The 21746-nt window shown below is 43.8% G+C and overlaps 1 protein-coding gene across 1 annotated transcript in view; it reads left to right on the top strand.

Moving 5' to 3' along the window:
* SIGIRR (single Ig and TIR domain containing) overlaps positions 1 to 21746 on the top strand; it is a 42365-nt gene that overhangs the window by 14465 nt on the left and 6154 nt on the right. The window contains exons 3-6 of the mRNA XM_040328449.1: positions 9353 to 9539; positions 12552 to 12682; positions 16541 to 16681; positions 21212 to 21355. Coding sequence (XP_040184383.1) covers positions 9353 to 9539; positions 12552 to 12682; positions 16541 to 16681; positions 21212 to 21355 — 603 coding nt within the window. The remainder of the gene's footprint in view (positions 1 to 9352; positions 9540 to 12551; positions 12683 to 16540; positions 16682 to 21211; positions 21356 to 21746) is intronic.

Here is a 21746-nt window from a genome sequence, read left to right as displayed (position 1 = left end):
ACAGGTTTCCAGCGGACCAATGTTTCTTAGCATGCTGAGAAACATGTCCGCTGGAACCATGTCCGTCAGACATGTCCGATGGTCAGTACGACTCATCGGACATGTCCGCTCGGCCGAAATCCTGCGCATGCGTCGAAGTGATTCGACGCATGCGTGGAAGCATAGAACTTCCGCATCAGAGAACGTCGGTGTCGTATACGTCACCGCGTTCTCTGTCCGTGGGGATTTTGGTTTGATGGTGTATACAACCATCAGACCAAAATCTCCGAGCGGACATGTCCGATGAAAACGTCTGTACGAGGCCTAAGAGTTCTTTGCCATTCTCAGTTCTTTGTATACAACCATCAGACCAAAATCTCCGAGCGGACATGTCCGATGAAATCGTCTGTACGAGGCCTAAGAGTTCTTTGCCATGAGGTGCCATGTCGAACTTCCAGTGACCAGTATGAGGCCGGGTTCACACTAATAAGACACGACAGTTATACGTCTTTCATCCTACTTTGCTCTGCTACATCAGTCCTACATCGGTCCTACATCCATCCGACTTTCATGAACAGGATACTACTTTGATCCGACTTTGTGATAGTCTGACTTGTTCTTTGATCAATCAAAACAATCCCAGTGTGAGATAAATTCCTTTTTACTGCTGCTGTAATCACATGTTGGATGTCAAAAGTCGGATGGTAAGGACAAGGCTCCCACTTTGGTCCGACTTCAATGATATTCAATGGGCTAAAGTAGTATCAAAGTCAGACCAACGTAGTACAGGGAACATTTTCAAAGTCGGACCGACTTGTGTCGGACCAGTTAAGACGTCTCTCATAGGGAAACATTGATTTTCACACGTCATGCTACATTAGCTCCTAATGTCGGAGCATTTGTCGGACTAGTGTGAACCCGGCCTGAGAGAGCGAGAGTGATAACACCAAATTTAACCCACCTGCTCCCCATTCACACCTGAGACCTTGTAACACTAACGAATCACATGACACCGGTGAGGAAAAATGGCTAATTGGGCCCAATTTTGAAATTTTCACTTAGGGGTGTACTCACTTTTGTTGCCAGCGGTTTAGACATTAATGGCTGTGTGTTGAGTTATTTTGAGGGGACACTGTTATACAAGCTGTACACTCACTACACAACATTGTAGCAAAGTGTAATTTCTTCAGTGTTGTCACATGAAAAGATATAATAAAATATTTACAAAAATGTGAGGGATTTACTCACTTTCGTGAGATACTGTATATATATATATATATAATTAATTTGTGGGTTCTCAACCTGTGGTCCTTTATCTTTTGCGGAACTACAAGTCCCATGAGGCATTGCAAGGCTGACAGTTACATGACTCCCAAAGGGAGAGGCATGGTGGGACTTGTAGTTCAGCAACAGCTAGAGGGCCACAGGTTGAGCACTCATAAATTAATGAGAAAATACAACATTTGAATATATTAAATTAATTATTGCATTAAAAAAAAATAACTCCCACTCCACTCCTACACACACATACGTGTGTGCGATGTACAAGCATGCAATGGATAGAAGAAGAATTTGGGGCCATCATTTTAGCTTAAAGCTGAACTCCAGGAAAAATATATTTTTGGACATTAGCAGTGAAAAACAAATTGCCTCTATAGATGGGTGGACCAAGTGTGGCTGTTGCAGCATTAGGTAAAACAGTTTATTTCATTCTTCCCGAACATGACTGTAAGCACCAAACTTCAGGTGCTAAGTCTAAAGATCAGGTCAATGTCACTTTGCCTTAGGGTGATGTTGTGCCTCTTGGAATGCAGCCTTCAGGAGGGTGGTTTAGTTAAACTGTGACTAAACCTAAAATATTTAACTGCTTCCCGCCAGGCCTATAGCAGAATGATGGCTGAGTGGGAGCTCTTCCACCCTGGGTGGACATCATATGCAGGGGTGGACTGACAACTCATGGGGCCCCCGGGCAATAGGAGATTATGGGGCCCCCGGGCAATAGGAGATTATGGGGCCCCCAGGCTATAGGAGATTATGGGGCCCCCGAGCAATAGATTATGGGGCCACACAGAACTGTATACACACGCATAAAGTATACATTCACAGTATACACTCACACACAATATACACACACAGTATACATACATACAGAATACACATACATACCATACCTCCCAACTGTCCCTGATTTCGAGGGACTGTCCCTGATTTGGAGCAATGTCCCTCTGTCCCTCATTCTCCTCATTTGTCCCTCATTTTGGTCTGATCCATATAGATGTATATAAAATGCACTTTTTATCTATCAAAAAGTGTTTCCCAGTGCTAAACCTTTCATCTGATTTCTAAATGGCTGCATTTGAAAATTCCAAAAGCCAATATAAAGGAATAGTAGTGGTAAAAAAAGCACTTGTGGGTTTAACCAATCTTATTTTTTTGTACAATTCTCCATTAAGTGGGCGTAGCAAGGGGTGTGTCCTATGCCTGCATGCTTTTGCTGGTAGGTGTCCCTCATTCCCATCTCAGAAAGTTGGGAGGTATGTACATACAGACACACAGTACACACACACACACACACAGTATACACACACACACTGAGAAGGTACTGGAGAGGCAGGGCAGCTATAATCTTGGGATTTTTAGACTAAAAGGATGTCACTAAGGGACATTTCAGGGACAGATGTAAACAAACAGATTTTTACATACTGTCCCTGGTTTTACTGAGGCAGGCCACCCTGATGAGGCCCCCTAGTGGCATGGGGCCCTCAGACAGTGCCCGAGTGCCTGAATGGTCAGTCCGCCCCTGATCATATGATGTCCCCCCAGTCATGCGCCTCATGCGCCCTTGAGGCCGCGCTGCAGTGCGATCTGTCACCCACTGTGTCCACCAGACATGCCAGATCATTGTACCAGGCTGGAACCGGGACCATGTGATCGCTGTGACCAATCACAGCGATCACATAACAGTTGTACACAATGAATGGCTGAATGGTTTTCATCCATAGCCAATCATTGGGGGAGATTTACTAAAACTGGAGCATGCAAAATATGGTGCAGCTCTGAATAGAAACCAATCAGCTTCTAGGTCTTATTGTCAAGTTGAAGTTAGAAGCTGATTGGCTACTATGCACAGCTGCCTCTTAGGTAATACCTTAGACTGTCTACCAGTGGTGCCGCCTCCCCATCCATGCGTCCGGCCCCTTGATTTACATATCAGTGGCACCGGACCATGAATTCCAATGCACAGTGGGTGTTTTTTTTTTGAGCATCTGATTAGAGCCAGAGACTCTAAAGTCTCGTACACACGCATGGTTTTCTCGGCAAGAACCAGCAAGAAAACTGCTGGCAGAGCTTTCTTGGCGAGTAAACCGTGCGTGTGTACGAGGCTTTGAGGTTTCTCGTCAAGAAAACTGCCCAGAATCTCAACGAGAAAAATAGAGAACCTGCTTTCCTGCCGAGAAACCCGAGCGTCTGTATACTTACCTCTCCATGGAAACCCGCACATGCTCGAAATGACTTTGACGCATGCGCTATAGCTTCCAAGGGATGGGTAGGGTGAAGCAAGATGGTGGCGACTGCATTGAATGTGATGAGCGCATCACCGCGTTCGTGCCATTTTAAAGAACGGCGGTTCTTTTGAATGGCGTGTGTGTACACTCGGCCGGCAAGAGAATCTTGCCAAGAATCTTGTCAGCAAAAATGACGTTTTTTTCCTGACGAGATTCTGAGCCCTGTTTACAGGGCTTAATAGGCTTCAAAAAAGGGTGGCCTCGGAGTGCAGCGCATTGCGCTCCAAGGCCACCCAGTTGTGTGACGATAGCGAATTAATTTTCGTTATTATCACACTGAATGGACAGGAGGGGAAGAGGGGCCAGTGGGGAACAGTGGAGGAACTCCTTGCTTGCCTACACTGCTCTGCATACGGGGGATGTGATCTACCTGTCAGTCAGAGGCGTCCCTAGGGGGGGGCCAGAGGGGGCCCTGACCCCCCCCAACATCATGCTGTGCCCCACCAAATTTTTTTTTTTTTTTTTTGCAATTTTTGTATTTTGCTCCCCGAGAGGGAGAGCGTCCCCAGTAAGCTCTGCGGGGAATTCCTCCCCCTCCCTCTGCTCACCGACACTGCATAATGCGAGCGCTCACACAACCAGATATTCTAGCCTGGGCCGTGTTTAAGTGTGTGCACTGCAGACTGCAGTACACTGTAATCACTGAACTACATTATCTCCATCCCTTCTGTCCCCCCGATCTGTCTCCCTCCCCCTCTCCTGTTCTTTCAAAACATTCACAATTTACTTTCACTTTCAGTTAGGCAGATAATATACGGTGCACATTTCTTTCCTGCATCCACAGATTGCAGGAAAGAAACTTGCATGATTCCCCCATCAACAGACAGTGGTGACAGGAGAATATCCCTCCTGCCCAGCAATTATATTCTCCCGACAAACAGTGATTATCACCAGTGGCTATACAGCAACCACTAGTGATAATTATAAGAGAATCTGCTCATTAATGGTTCAAATCTCAGCCAGTTTCTGCTGAACTAGCTGAGATTTAAACTGTCTATGGCTGGTCTTAGCTCTTAGGCAGCCCATTCATTGATTAGCACTGTGGAGTGTCGGCTTCCTGGCGGGATTGGGCATGTGGGATTTCAAACACACCCGAGCCCATCTCTATTGGTTGTAGACAGTTGAGCTCCCTGCAGGTTGCTTAGCAGCAGTGGACCCTTCTCTGACATGCTGATCGGGATGCAATCCAGGTGATGCTCTTAGTCAAATCCTAGTCATAAATATCAGTGATTTTATTGATCAAAGCCCACACTTTACAGGCATAGAGCCCACATGGCTGCTGATCATACGGTTGATTATATTTATGTGGTTGTACTCTTGATGCTAAAAAAAATACTGTGTTTATTAGATCTGACTGGGAGCATTACCTGGATCACATGCCGATCAGCATGTCAACAGAGAAGGTTATACAGCATTACTGCTGCTAGGTGACCAGCTGGGGGCTCGGCTCTCTATAACCAATAGTGCCAGCCTTCCCCTGCATGCACCTATAATGTCACCAGCACTAGATCCTAATAGACTGCCGCCGCTGCCAAGGAGACAGATGCCAGACCAGCGCTGTAAATAGCAGGGACAGGACAGCTGGGGAACCCTAGAGTGGCAGAACACCAGGGCCCGGTGGCAAGACAACCTTTGCAACCCTGATAGTTCTCCCACTGCTTTGGACCCTTATATTTTCTTGGTGTGCTGGTGACATATATCTCTTGTTTTCTGCCACCCTGGGGGGCCCCAGTATAGTAGGAAGGGAGCTCACTGCAGAACATGTGAAAGGGCCCATAGTGGGATCTTAGTAAAGGGCCCCAGGATATATATATATATATATATATATATATATATATATATATATATATATATATATATATATATAATTGCATTTTATAGTTGGCCCCCCTACTTTTGTCCCTGTCCCCCCATGTGCCCCCCCTAAATATGAAAGCTGGAGACGCCACTGCCGTCAGTTACCTGTGATTGACAGGTAGATTGCGGCAAAACCCCTAGAGACCTCTAACAGAACCCTAGTATTCTGCAGAACCCTGGTTGAGAAACCCTGACCTAGAGTTCTGGATAAAATGACTCTTTATAATAAGTGATACATTCTGTCACATTAAAAAATATCATGATGTGTAGCCAACATTGTAACAGGTACTCCCCATAGCCGCCCAGTTTATTTCTCAAACTGTACAATGGATAATTTCACAATATGGATTTATCTTACAATGTGATTTACTATATAATACAAGGGAAGACAACAGAGAGATAATAATTTAGCTGGGAGTGTGCACAGTACGCAATTCATTAAAGGTCATGGCTGTGACTGTGTTTAATTATTACAACATTCCAAACCCTAAACACTTCTACAACCCGCAGAAACTCCAAGCAGTGACATTAGGCTTTTGGAAAGACAAGGCCCAGACCAATTGTTACCTAAAATGTACCGTATGCCATAATAAACAATAGGGTTCTAATTACTGTGGTTCAGGGGTCAAGTCCTGGGGGAAAAAGTGTGGGAACTCCCACCCATAATAATGATACGCTCATATGCATAATTACTAAACCGCATTTTTTTTAAAGCAAGTTCTTTCTAAATCCCGCAGTTATTGCGGCAGACCTCCGCAATGTCTCTTGGGAACAATGACAAAAGCTCCCAGGAGACATTGCGGCATCAAGGAAGTGACGGAATACCCGCACACTACCCGGTGAATCCATATACAGGACGCGGCCAGTAACATAAAGGATTACTAAGGTTCGCCTGCCCCTGACAGTGACTCGAGCTGGGCATCGCCGCTTAGTGAAGGATTGGCTCGGGCGGCTCGGGCAGCTCGGCTGCTCTAGTCCTTCAAAGGGAACCGAGTTCCTGCTGTGAAAAAAGTGCAGGAACTCCGTTCCCACGCATTCCCGCAGGACTTGAGCCCTGCTGTGGTTTGATTTATTAAAAGTGACCCTGTCACTGTTTTAAACTTTAATAAAAAAAATTTTTTTTTTTCATTTAACCCACTGATTGAACAAAAAATACTCACTCATCTATGGCCAGCCTAATGCCCCGTACACACGATCGGAATTTCCGATCGCCTAAAATCCGTTCAAGCTGTCTTGCATACACACTATCAGACCAAATTCCGACCGTCCAAAAAGTGGTGACGTAAAACAGCAGAGAAAAATGAAGTTCAATGCTTCCGAGCAATGTGTCGACTTAATTCTGAGCATGCGTGGGTTTTTTCTCCTTCGGAGTTGCACACAGACGATAGGAATTTCCTATGTTTTTTTTTTTTCCACCGGAAAAAAATAAAACATGTTCTATTTCTAAACACAGACGGAAAAAAGTCCGATGGGGCCCACACACGATCGGAATTTCAGATGAGAAAAGTCCATTGGACTTTTTTCATCTGAAATTCCGATCGTGTACGCGGAATAAGAGACTGCCTGTTTGTTCCCTAAGTGGGATCACAGCAGCAAAAATAAAAAGGAATTTGGAGGTTTGGAGGCCAAATTAAAGTGGATGTAAACCCGAAAAAAAAAGTGTATTTATTTTTTGATGTCACAATGTACAGTATAAGATTTCCTATCACCTTTGCCCAGTTTTGCCCCACAGAGTTAATCCAGCTCTGAGCAATCCTCTTTTATTGTTCAGTGAAATAAAACGGACTTACAGAGAAAAACCCTTAGTCCGTTCGCCCCCTTGCTGTGAGTGACAGGTTATTTATATATCTCATGCACTAGCTTGGAGACAGGCATTATTTTTTAATTCCCACCCCCACTCCTTTTCTGAAGTCATGTGGTTCCTTTTCTGGATTTTGACTGGATGTTAGTGATCATAGCAGAATTCAGTGTAACGAATACATAGGAAAAAATGCATGTTGACAAGGGGAGTGTAGAGGAGGGCGGGGAGTCTACTGACATCACGACTCCACCCACCGAGCTCCAGACAACAGATCCACCCACAGAATCTTCAGTTTTTCAGTTCTTATAACAGACAGAGGGAAGACATTTGACAGGTAAGGATACATGCAGGAGGCATGTATATCCTTATTGATCAGCACTATGGCAGTAGTTTAGAAAGGATGAGAGTGGCTTTACATCCACTTTAAGAATACAAATTTATAATCTTTTGTAACTTGACCTGAAGAGCAATTCCAGAGTAAAATAAGTCCAAGCATCATACAAGCATCATTGTATTTGTGGGAAATTTACAAAGGTGTACAAAGGGTGTTCAGAATTGGATGGCATACCGGTTTGTATTTTTATAGGGCCATTTTCCATATGCAGCTTGTTTCTGTTTTTGTTTTTATATACTGCTTCTGCTTTCAATAGGATTGTATTTTATACACACATTATTCATTATACATGACATTATTCTGACTTTCTTCTGCCAAAAGTAAAAGGGGCAGATCCACGTAGATCGGCGCTTCTCTCCGCCGGGCGTAGCGTATCTATGATACACTACGCCGCCGTAACTTTTTTTTTTCGAATCCTCAAAGAATTTGCGTCGTAAGTTACGGCGGCATAGTGTATCTTTGGCGGCGTAAGGGCGCGAAATTCAAATGGCTGTGATGGGGGCGTGTTTTATGTAAATACGACGTGACCCGACGTAAACAACTTTTTTTTTAACGGCGCATGCGCCGTCCGTGGGGGTATCCCAGTGCGCATGCTCGAAAATAAACCGGAACAAGCCAATGCTTCCGACGGTGACGTCATTCTACGCAAATCCCGACGACTTACGCAAACGACGTAAAAAATTCAAAATTCAACGCGGGAACGACGGCCATACTTAACATTGAGTACGCCTCATAATAGCAGGGGTAACTATACGCCGGAAAAAGCCGAACGCAAACGGCGTAAAAAAAAATGCTCCGGCCGGACGTACGTTCGTGGATCGCCGTAACTAGCTAATTTGCATTCTCGACGCGGAATTCGACGGAAACGCCACCTAGCGGCCGGCCGAAAAAAATGTACCTAAGATCCGACGGCGTACTAAGACGTACGCCTGTCGGATCGATCCCAGATGCAGTCGTATCTTGTTTTGTGGATACAAAACAAAGATACGACGCGGGAACTTTAAAATTACGCAGCGTATCAATAGATACGCCGGCGTAATTCTTTTGTGGCCCAAAATCTCCACATTAAACATTTATCTATCAAAAACATAAGGCATCCCAGATTCATCATCTGTCAACTATTTGCCAAGCAAAATACCTTGTACACACAATCGGAATTTCCGATGAAAAAAGTCAGACGGAATTTTTTCATTGGATATTCCGAACGTGTGTGGGCTCAATCTGACTTTTTTTCCGTCGGAGTTTAGAAATAGAACAAGTTTTATGTTTTTCAAATGGAAAAAAATCCTGTCGGAAATTCTGATCGTCTGTGGAACTCCGACGGAGAAAAAAACATGCATGCTCAGAATCAAGTCGACGCATGCTCGGAAGCATTGAACTTAATATTTCTCGGCTCGTCGTAGTGTTTTACGTCACTGTGTTTTGAACGGTCGGAATTTGGTCTGACAGTGTGTATGCAAGACAGCTTGAATTCCGACGAAAAATTCCATCGGATTTTATCCCATTGGAAATTCAGATTGTGTGTACAGGGCATAACTCGTAAAGCGAGGGCTTTCTTACTTGCTGATATAGAAATTTCCAAAATGTGAGATGCCAAGCATGTTCATTTGAGATTTGCTGACCTTTTTATTCATTTACATCAAAATACACATATGTATACTTTTTAAATGCTAATACACTGTACATTTTTTTCTTCTGCCTGTGGGTATTTTAATAAAGAATGTACTGTTATCATGGATCTTTCTGCCTCAACAGCCGCAGAATGTGGGACTCTGCCAGTTTTGATTGCACCATCTTCTGGAGAACAGGAACTATGGCCACACCTGGGCTCCAGTGTGTCCCTGAATTGTACACTGCGATTCCTTGACTCATGTAATGCCAACCTAACCTGGCTGAAGAATGGAAACCCAGCCCCAGAGGTGTACAGAGAACAGAGCTTCTGGTAAGAGTCTAGATTGTGGATTCTGGATGGTTTAGAGAAATCACTGCCAAAATCGAAACTTTTATGCTTATTTACACTTTACCAGTGAATAACCAGCGAACAAAAACTCCGCCCCAGTCTGTGCCTTTCTCTTTCAATATGTTTTTGATTAAACAAACAATATATTATCCGAGTACAAATGCTTACTTTGATTATACAAGTACATATCTTGACCAGGGCTCAAGTCCTGCGGGAACGCGTAGGAACGGAGTTCCTGCACGTTTTTCACAGCAGGAACTCAGTTCCCTTTGCAGGACTAGAGCAGCCGAGAGAAGCCGAGCCACCCAAGCCAATCCTTCACTAAGCGGCGATGCCCAGCTCAAGTCACTGTCAGGGGAAGGCGAACCTTAGTAATCCTTTATGTTACTGGCCGCTTCCTGTATATGGATTCATCGATGCTGCAATGTCTCCTGGGAGCTTTTGTCATTGTTCCCAGGAGACACTGCGGAGGTCTGCCGCGAGTTATCGCGCAATTTAGAAAGAACTTGGTTCTTTCTAAATCTCGCGACAACTCGCGGCAGACCTCCGCAATGTTTTCTGGGAACAATGACAAAAGCTCCCAGGAGACATTGCGGCATCGAGGAAGTGACGGAATACCCGCACACTACCCGATGAATCCATATACAGGAAGCGGCCAGTAACATAAAGGATTACTAAGGTACAGTGGTTCGTAAAAAAAAAAAAAAACATGTGGTTTATTAATTATGCATATGGGCTTTTTTTTTTTTGGTGGGGGAGTGGATCTTGGGTGGGAGTTCCCACACTTTTTTCCCCAGGACTTGACCCCTGATCTTGACATATGGAATACAAATGAATTAGGAGTATGAATACAATTAGTCACATTTGTAAGCAGGGGTTAGTACCCCTTTTAGGGAAACCCTTCGCCCAGGGTATAGGAAAGGTTATAGGAACTCCCCCTTGTACATTGTCAGGTAAGAAGGAAATTTACCCTTGTTAGTGCAAATAAAAAAAAAAGCATCACAAACAGTATTCAATTATTCTTGCTGGTCAGTGAGAGGTATGCTCCTTTCATTGGTGGTTGGTAGCCAGAAAGCTAATTTTTTTGTGGTCAGTGGGAAGATTACCCCTTAGGTGATCAGTGGGAAAAATGCCCCTACATTGGTGGTCAGTGGGGAAAATGCCCCTTACATTGGTGGTCAGTGGGGAAAATGCCCCTTACATTGGTGATCAGTGGGAAAAAATGCTTTGCTTTTTTTAGTGGTTACTGACTAGGGATGAGCCGAACACCATCCCGTTCAGTTCGCACCAGAACCTGCGAACAGACAAAAAGTTTGTGTGAACTTTAGAACCCCGTTAAAGTCTATGGGACTCGAACGTTTGAAATCTAAAGTGCTAGTTTTAAAGGCTAATATGCAAGTTATTGTCCTAAAAAGTGTTTGGGATCTGGGTCCTGCCCCAGAGGACATGTATTAATGCAAAAAAAAGTTTTCAAAACTAACGTTTTTTTGGGAGCAGTGATTTTTAATAATGCTTAAAGTGAAACAATAAAAGTTAAGTATTCCTTTAAATTTAGTACCTGGGAGGGTGTGTATAGTATGCCTGTGAAGCAGCGCTTGTTTCCCGTGCTTAGAATTGTCTCTGCACAAAGTGTCATTTCTGAAAGAAAAAAAGTCATTTAAAATCACTCGCGGCCATAATGAATTGTCGGCTCTCGGCATTTCAGGGAAAAGTCATTCATAAAAAATAAAAAATAAAAAAGCGTGTGGGTCCCCCCAAATTCAATTACCAGGCCCTTCAGGTCTGGTATGGATATTAAGGGGAAGCCAGCCGTCAAATTAAAAAAAAATTACGTGGGGTTCCCCCCAAATATCCATTCCAGACCCTTCAGGTCTGGTGTGGATTTTAAGGGGAACTCCACCCCAAATTTAAAAAAAAAAATGGTGTGGAGTTCCCCCAAAAATCCACGCCAAACCCCTTATCCAAGCACATAATCTGGAAAAGAGGGGAGATGAGAGAGTGCCCCCCCCCTCCTGAACCGTACCAGGCCACATGCCCTCAACATTGGGAGGATGCTTTGGGAGTCTATGACTGGTGGTTGTGGGGGTCTGCGGGCGGGGGGCTTATCGGAATCTGAAAGACCCCTTTAACAAAGGGGACCCCCAGATCCCAGCCCCCCCCCCTATGTGAATTGGTAATGGGGTACATTGTACCTCTACCATTTCACTAAGGAAGTGTAAAGAATTGTAAAAATAAAACACACTCGAAGCTCATCCCTATTACTGACCAATGAGTGACATTGATGTTGCAGGTCAGTTACTTACTACTCAAGAAACCCCCTAGCAACATCTAAAGACAACCTTAAACTTCAAAAATACACGATTTTTTATTTATTTTTTAAACTGCATTAGGGTTATCATATGGGGTCAGTTTATGTGCAGATATTGTTTAGTTGAGTTTCTCTTTAAAGGGTCACTAAAGGAAAAAAAAAGGTTTTGCTGAAATGACTGTTTACAGGGTATAGAGACATAAAAGTTAACTGATTCCTTTTAAAAATAATTAAAAGTAGATAAAAATCAATCATATAATGTACCTCTAGTTTCACTTTCACTTTTAAACTGGCTTCATGTTTATGTGAAGTAAAGAGAACAAAAACAAACAAATCCAGGGCAGTGTTTTGTTTTTAAAATGGATCTGATTGGTTCTGTTAAGTTTTAGACACACAGTAATGACAGCTTAGACCACCATGAAAAGCTCCCAGTACTGTGGTTATAAGGAAACAGACAACCAGGAAGTGTGGAGATCAGAGCAGAATTACAGCAACATCAAAGCAAAAACTAACAATGAGGACATGAAACCAGTACTGCAGTAAGGTAAAGGAAGCTATTTAGCTAAAAAAAAAAATTCCTTTAGTGATCCTTTAAGCATCCAGAATTAATGAGTATAAGACCAGAATCTATGTATACACTAATTTAACCTACCGTTAGTTAAATAATAAATAACCTTTCCTTCCAGGAATACCCTCAACAGCTCTGAAAGGTTCCTTTCCAGCATCTTGAATGTTAATCTCACCACAGAAGAGGATTATGGGAACTTTACTTGCCAATTGCAGACCGTTTATGCCTCATTTACTCTTCACAAATCTGGTATTTTATTATTGTAAAAAAAAAAAAATTGTGTTCTCTGGAACAATATTGCAAGACTATTTAAATGTTTTTATTATATTTTAAGAGAGAGGGGGGGGGGGGGATTATAATCCTTCTTGAGTTTTTACTGATATCTAGAGGCTCCGATAGGGAGATTTCCAACCAAAATCACATCGGAATTCCATCGGAGTAAAAGAGAACATGTTCTCCATCTAAACTCTGACGGAATTCCTCGGAATTTCCGATGGAAAACTTTTGGCCAAACATACATATTAATATGCAATTTTATTTGCTGTTTTTTAATTCTGATTGGTTCAATGAGAAGTCTAAGGGCCATATTCCCGTAGTTTTTGGGCGGGTGTCGCGTAAGCCATATACACTCCGCCGCCCCAACCTACAGGAGCAAGTGCTGTATTCCCCAAACACTTGCTCCGTAGTTTGGGGCGGCGTGGTGTAAATGGCCCGGCGTATGGCCGCGTAAATCCAAGGGGGTGGCTTGTATTTAAATTAAGCGCGCCCCCGATTCTAACGAACTGCGCATGCGCCGGGCTTAAAATAGCCCAGTGCGCATGCTCCAGTTCTCGGTGTAAAACGTCAATGACGCCGACGTGTGCGTCATTGACGTAAAGTCGTATTCGCGGACGACTTAGTAAAACGACGTACCCGACGGGAAAACACGACGCGGACCCGACGCCATATTTAACATGGCCTACGTGGGACTGGCGTAAGGTTACCCCTCATATAGCAGGGGTAACCTTACGCCTACGCAAAGGACGTTAGCGACGGTTACGCGACGCGATTTCGTACGTGAATCGGCGTATCAGGCTCATTTGCATAAACAAATGAGACCTGAACGTAAACGCCACCTAGCGGCCGGCGGAGTAATTACATTTAGGATCCGACAGTGTAAGTATCCGGCGTATATTGTTTTGTGAATACAAAACAATGATACTCCGGCGGGAATTTCGAATTACGCCGCTGTATCACTAGATACACTGGCGTAACTTGTTTAAGAATATGGCGCTAAATTCCTTATCCTGGTTCTATTCACCTGATAAAAAGTAAACATAGAAACATAGAAAAGTGACACCAGAAAAAAAGACTGAGTAGTCCATCGAGTCTGCCTGATTTTTTTTTTATTTTTTTTTAATACGTTTTTTTTTGTTTGTTTTATAGGTTTATTTTTCATTAACTTTTTTTGTGTGTAGATTTATGGTTGTCCCAAGCATGTTTGAAGGCATTACTGTTGACTGGATCACTATCTCTGCTGGAAGTTTATTCCAAGTAAATAATGCTTTCTAGGATTGGTTTTGAACTTTCCTCCAGTTAGTTTGAGGTCATGTCCCCGTGTTCTTGATTTTGGTTTGATATTGAAAAAACTGCCCTTCCTGAACCTTATTCACCCTCTTGATGTATTTAAAAGTTTCAATCATGTCTCCCCTTTCCATTCTTTCCTCCAAATTGTACATATTAACCTCTTCACAACCACGCTATAGCCGAATGACAGCTACAGAACGGTCGCACTGTGCCAGGAGGGCGTCTATTGATGTCCTCCTGTGATTGGGCTTCCCGCTCGCCCCCTGAGGCAGTGATCAGGGTAAATAGCCAATCACAGCAGCTTTTTATCATGTGACCAGCTGTGTCCAATCACAGCTGATCACAGTGTCAACAGGATTTACCAGTTATTGGCAATCCTCTTCTTACGCTGACAGCGTGTGAGGAAAGGAGAGCTGATGAGCAGAAATTCACACATGGGGACATCTACACTGATAATCACCTTGTACCTTGATTATCAATGCAGCCCGAATCAGTGCCGCTTATCAGTACTGTCTATCTGTGCCGTCTATCAGTGCCCATCAGTGCTTATCAGTGCCGCCTATCAGTGCTCATCTGTGCCACCTAGCAACAGGATTTGCCAGTTATTGGCAATCCTCTTCTTACGCTGATAGCGTGTGAGGAGAGGAGAGATGATGAGCGGAAATCCACACATGGGAACATCTACACTGATAATCACCTTGTACCTTGATTATCAATGCAGCCCGAATCAGTGCCACTTATCAGTACTGCCTATCTGTGCCGCCTATCAGTGCTCATCAGTGCCACCTATGTGTGCCCATCAATGCTGCCTAACAACACTCATTTGTGCTGCCTATAAGTGTCCATAGGTTCTGTCTATCAGTGCCCATAAGTTCTGCCTATCAGTGCTCATCTGTGCCACCTATCAGTGCCCATCAGTGTTGCCTATCAGTACTCATCTGTGGCACCTATCAGTGCTCATCTGTGCTGCCTATTAACACTCATCAGTGCTGCCCATCAGTGTCCATCAGTGCTGCCTATGAGTGCCGCCTACCAGTGACCATCAGTGTCACTTATTAGTGCAGCCTCATCAGTGCCCCCTCATAAGCACCCCCTCATCAGTGCCCTTAAATTAAGGAGAAAATTTACTTATTTACTAATTTTGATAACAGAAACCCCCCCCAAATCTATCTAAAAAAAGTATACAAATGTTGTTTGTGTACAGTATTGCATGACTGCCGAATTGTCACTTAAAGTACAACAGCGATGAAAGCTGAAAATTGGCCTGTACAGGAAGGGGGTGAAAGTGTCCAACACTCAAGTGGTTAAGTTCCTGAAGTCAGTGATGTAATTTAGATTATATACTTATCTTACCCTTTTGGGGAAATTCCTGAGGAATGCAGAGGACCAAATATAAAGACATATATATAAGAATTGTTTGTATTGCGAAACGCTCGTTAACTGCGTTACTCGCAATCTGAGATTCCACAGTATTCATTTTTCCTCCAGGTAAGCTTTATTATAAGCTTACCTGGAGGTAAAATACAAACAGAGGGTTTATTACCACTTTAAAGAGGAAGTAAACCCATCCACCGCCATGTCCCCTAGAGCTTATTCCTGTTTTCGCCGCTTCGGCACTGTGATTGGCCGGATTGGCAATGACGTCACTCCGACGCATGCGCGCGGGACCGGCAGATCCCCACGCATGCGCGAAAACACGGCATTAACCCTGATAATGCCATTCACAAAAACGGCACGCTCGGTGCGCCTGCGCCATTGTCTACGGCCGTAGACAGCGGTGCCTGTTTTTGTGAAAATATCTACTTAACCCTGTAGGTTAAGGAGATATTTCTTGCACCCACAGGTAAGCCTTAATCTAGGCCCACCTGTAGGTGCAAGTTCTGTGGTTGGGTTTACAACCACTTTAATACAAACCTGTAATGCCGCGTACAGACGGTCGTTTTTTGTGATAAAAAAAAAACGACGTTCTAAATCATAAAATAAAACGACGTTTTAAATCATGAAATAAAACAACGTTTTTGAAACTTCATTTTCAAAAACGACGTTGCCTACACACCATCGTTTTTTCACAATGCTCTAGCAAAGCGAGGTTACGTTCACCACTTTTTTCCATTGAAGCTCGCTTCATAACTAGCTTCTGAGCATGCGCGGGTTTAAAAACTTCGTTTTAAACGTCGTTTTTTGCTACACATGGTCAATTTCTGTGAAACAAAAAACGACACAAAAAATTCAAGCATGTTCGAATTTTTTTTTTGTCGCTTTTTTGAAGACATAAAACAAAGTTTTGCCCACACACGATCATTTTAAATGACGTTTTCAAAAACGACGTTTTTTTTCATCACAAAAAACGACCGTCTGTACGCGGCATTACAATACAGATGGTCCACTGTAAAATTAGATCCTTTTCAAATCAGTCAAGTATTGGTATTCAAATTTGAAATGTTTTTCTATGAGCAAAGAGTCAAGGAACAAGCGGCCTGATAACATCCAACCGTTGAATATCTCAGACTCCATAACGTATTTGTCATTTTCTTCCCACAGATAAAGCCGGACACATAGCGGCTGTCCTCTTCGCACTCTGCGTCCTTGCCATTCTTGTTGTTGGTACCATTCTATATATCAAGTGTCGCCTGAATGTACGTCTCTGGTACAGAGATAAATATGCAGATTTGGAAATTAATGGTGAGAACCCCATTTCTTCTAAAATAATACAAAATGTTCTGACTTCTATAGAATAAAATGACGCCATTTGGGTTTACCCGTGAGCTGGATTGTTACTTGAATATTTTAAGAATTTGTCCATCTCTGATTTAGATGCTATTTTCATAACTATAAAGTATCAGATTTTGTTTTTTTAAGTTTAAATATAAATTATTGCAACATAAGAATTTTCCTCATTTTATAAAAGCCGGACATAATAACAGATTAAAGTGTTACTTAACCCAGGATTCACTATAGCTGATCTCCTACAGTACACAGGAAATGCAAGTATTTTAGAAAATATAAACGCTAAATACCTTTTCTCATCAGCAGTATATAGCAGTCTTTTGTCTTCTATCTGTGTTTGGTTAAAGCTTGTGGGAGGAGTTTTCATTCTCCTCTGACTGTCCTATGAGGCTGCATGACCACTGACTCTGAGTCTGGACAGTGTTGATTGGCCCTGTGCTGATCACATGCACCCTCCCAAGGAAAAAAAAAATTCTCTAGCAACACACACCAAACTGAGCATGTTCAGAGTGCCTCTAAGGCTCTGTACTGTCAGTAGATGGACTGGGGATAGTAAAAAAAGGGAAGCATCTGCTGGCTGCAGGACAACAAGAATCCAGATGAGAAAATATAGAGCAGGATCTCTATTTTTCTCGTTGAGATTCCTGGCAGTTTTCCCGACGAGAAACCATACACACACACGGTTTTCACAGCAGAAAGCTCTCCCGTGTAGGAGGCTTGAGTGTACTGTGTCTGTGGAGGAGCAGTGTTGTCATCCTAAAGCCTCAGCCATTTTCTGTGGACAAAGTGTAGGACTTTTGTCCGAAGGGCGTTGGCCAGGAACTTGGATTCCATAGAAACAGCAACGAATTGTTGGCCAACAAACACAAAACTACGTGTTTTTTTCAGCTCTTTAGCGCCACCCTTTGGGCAACTTCTGCTAATGTGTTATGGTTTGCATTGCTTTTGAGAATGCATGTTTGTACTTTGGAGTTTTGTCCGAAGGACTTGTGTATGCACGATCGCATAATCCGACAACGCACATCTGTTGTCGGAAAATTTTAAAGCATGCGATCTCACATTTGTTGGTGGGAAATCTGACATGTGTATGAGGCTTAAGGCAGAAAGTGTGTTAGGACTAACGAATTACTGCCCTGCTCCTCATCTTCCTTACTTAGTGGAAGGTGTTCTTCTGTCCAAGTGAAGAACTGGGAGGGCTAACTAGATTGCTTGAGATGACTCTGTAGGGCGCACGAGACAGCACTGGCTCTCTCAAAAGGTTTAGAAGGTATTTTTGCACGTATTAAACATATATAACAAAACACTAAATTGAATATATTTAAAGCGTTTGTAAAGTCACACTGTAACTTTACTTGTATCCCCTCTGGAGTACGCACTTAGGGCCAGATCCACAAAAGGGATACGCAGGCGTATCTGCTGATACGCTGTCGTATCCCTGTTTCTATCTATGCGGCTGATTCATAGAACCAGTTACGCATAGATATTCCTAAGATCCGGCAGGTGTAATAGTTTTACACTGTTGGATCTTAGGATGCAATACCGTGGCCACCGCTGGGGGCATTTCTCGTCGAAATTCCGCGTTGGGTATGCAAATTAGCACTTACGGAGATCCACAAAGGATTTTCCCTTCGTTTTTTCTCCGTAAGTGTTAGTTTGCCATCGCAAAATTAGGGCTGCTTTTACAAAGTGTAAACTTAGTACACCATGTAAAAGTATACCCTTCTATCCCGCGTCGCTGTAAATTTTTTTTTTTTCCCGCCGCAACTCTTTTTTTTTCTTTTACACCCGTCGCGATTCTTAAAACTCGGCGCAACGTAACTTCGCGCAAAGCACGTCGGGAAAATAGCGTCGGGAGCATGCGCAGTACGTCCGGTGCGGGAGCGCGCCTAATTTAAATGGGACTCGCCCCATTTGAATTGGCCCGCCTTGCGCCGGACGGATTTAAGTTACACCGCTGCAAATTTCCAGGTAAGTGCTTTGTGGATCAGGCACTAACTTGTGTAATTTGCGGCGGTGTAACTTAAATCACAAAAGTTACGTTGCGCTCGCTCGTTGTGGATCTGGCCCTTAGTAACTACAGTGTGTATTTTTTTAAATGAAACAACTAAATATCTTTTCTCGGTAATGTGATCCCTCCGGACTTCTTCCTCAATCCATGCATAGCATCGGGAGGGGCAGACATTCCCTTGTGATGTCACCTGGCCAGCAGAGGGAAGTCATGTGGGAAAAGGTATTTAGCCTTTTCATAAAAAAAAAACACTAAGTGCACAATCCGGACTGGATACATATATTTTTGGTGTATTTTGCAGCTGAATAGCGGCGGGAGGGGCGAGGAGGAGAGACGCTCTCACGCTGACAGGCAGGGAGGGAGGGGAGAGGGAAGAGACTCACAGCAGAGAGCAGGATGACAGAGGCACGTAAACTGACCACAGTATCATGGCTCTGCAGCCATGATTACTGTGGTCAGCACAGACAGGGGGACACAGAAACAAGCAGGATCAACCAGGTATATTATAACATAGGAAGGGACAAATTACATGGCACAAGCACTGTGCTATAGACAACGCCTCAAAGAAACAGGATCTTTTGTTTTTCTGCTGGCTTTTAAAGAAGACATTTTGGACAATTTAATGTTCCCAACTTTGTGGGGACAGTCTGGAGATGGCCCCTTCCTGTTCCAACATGACTGCAAACCAGTGCACAAAGCAAGGTCCATAAAGACATGGATGAGCGAGTTTGGGGTGAAGGAACTTGACTGGCCTGCACTGAGTCCTGACCTTAACCCGATAGAACACCTTTGGGATGAATTAGAGTAAAGACTGCGATCCTGGCCTTCTCGTCCTCATCAGTGTATGACCTCACAAATGTGCGTCTGTAAGAATGGTCAAACATTCCCGTAGACACTCCTAAACCTTGTGGACAGACTTCCCAGAAGAGTTGAAGCTGTTATAGCTACAAAGGGAGGGCCAACTCAATATTGAACCCTATAGACCAGTGGTCTCCAAACTGTGGCCCGAGGGCCGGATGCGGCCCTTTGCTTAACTTTATCCAGCCCTTGGGGCACTATTCTCCCACTGATATGAGACACTATTTTCCCAACTGACATCAACAACGGGGGCACCATTTCTCCCTTTGACACCAATAATGGGGTACTATTCCTCCCAATGATATCAATGATGAGGCACTATTCTTCAACCTTATACCAAATATGGCAATGTTTACTCCCACTGATGCCAGGAAAATGTACACTCCCGCTGCCCACAGTTTGGCCCCCCTAAAGTCTGAAGGACAATAAACTGGCCCTTTGTTTAGAAAGATTGGAGACCCCTGCTATAGACTAAGGCCCGGATTCTCAGAGGACTTACGACGGCGTAGCGCCATGTACGCCGTCGTAAGTCCGAATCCGAGCCGTCGTATCTATGCGCCTGATTCTTAGAATCAGTTACGCATAGATTTCTATTACATCCGACTGGCGTAAGTCTCTTACGCCGTCGGAGCCTAACTGCATTTTTACGCTGGCCGCTAGGGGCGTGTAAGCTGATTTACACGTTGAAATATGTAAATTAGCTAGATATGCGAATTCCCGAACGTACGTGCGGCTGACGCAGAAAAGATACACCGTTTACGTTAGGCTTTTCTCGGCGTAATGTTGCCCCTGCTATATGAGGCATAACTGCGGCGTACCAATGTTAAGTATGGCCGTCTTTCCTGCGTCAAAATTTGAAAAAGTTACGTCGTTTGCGTAGGTCGTCCGTGAATGGGGCTGGACGTCATTTACGTTCACGTCGAAACCAATGACGTCCTTACAGCGTACTTTGGAGCAATGCACACTGGGAAATTCCACGGACGGCGCATGCGCCGTTTCGGGAAAAACGTCAATCACGTCGGGTGACAGTACATTTACATAAAACACGCCCCCCTGATCTAAATTTGAATTAGGCGGGCTTACGCCGGCCGATTTACGCTATGCCGCCGCAACTTACGGAGCAAGTTCTTTGAGAATACAGCACTTACCCGTCTAAGTTGCGGCGGCGTAACGTAAATCGGATACGTTACGCCGCCGCATAGATAGGCAGCTGGACGAGAACCTCGCCCTCAGACTGGGATGCCATTAAAGTTCAAGTGCGTGTAAAGGCGGGTGTCCCAATACTTTTGACAATATAGTGTATATCAGGCAGGGTTATCATTGCAGAGCAACTTCTGAAAATGATTGGTGGCCAGAACAAGTATGCCGCTCAGGAAAGTTAGGAAAACAACAGAAAACTTTATCTACATACTTGTTTTGTGTCACTGATTCAAGGCAAGAGGAGAAGCATGACAGCCAGGCAACTAGCATTCTTTGGAAAGAGGTCAGCAATAGCAGTCTGTGTTTTACTCCCAACAGATTTCCCAGGAGTCCTATAGCTTGGACTTGACAAACACTGTATGAAGAGAATTATATACATATACAATGCATACAAAACTCAGGTCTGTGTTTGCCTGCAGATGGACGTCTGTTCGATGCTTATGTCTCGTTCTGTCCTTCCAACATTGACACGAAGTTCACAAACTTTATCCTAAAACCCCATTTGGAGAACAGATATGGGTACAAACTGCACTTGGATGAGAGAAATCTCCTGCCTAATACAGGTAAATTATTTTGTAGTCCAGTAGTCCTCTACATTGTACTAAGTTGTATGCGTTTTGCCACCTCTGTTGGCTTCATTTATGTTGCCTCTTGAAACATGTACAATGTGTTTCTTAAAAACATATCATGGTTGACAGATGTGTTTCTCTTTTGTGAACACTTGTTTATATATCTTTTTTAACCACTTGCCGACTGCCTCACGCACTTATACGTCGATAGAGTGGCACGGGCGCGCCTGCCGCGGTCTCCGTGACCGTAACCGCCGGTGTCCCGCGATCAGGTCACAGAACGGCAGAACGCGGGGATGCCTTTGTAAACAAGGCATCTCCCTGTTCTGCCTAGTGACGGGACACTGATCGTCTGCTCCCTCTCATCGGAAGCAGTGATCACTGT

This window comes from Rana temporaria, chromosome 11 (genome assembly GCF_905171775.1).
Source record: "Rana temporaria chromosome 11, aRanTem1.1, whole genome shotgun sequence".
Lineage (NCBI taxonomy): Eukaryota > Metazoa > Chordata > Amphibia > Anura > Ranidae > Rana > Rana temporaria.
The sequence above is the reverse complement of the archived record's forward strand: the minus strand, read 5'-3'. Positions and strand labels throughout refer to the sequence as shown.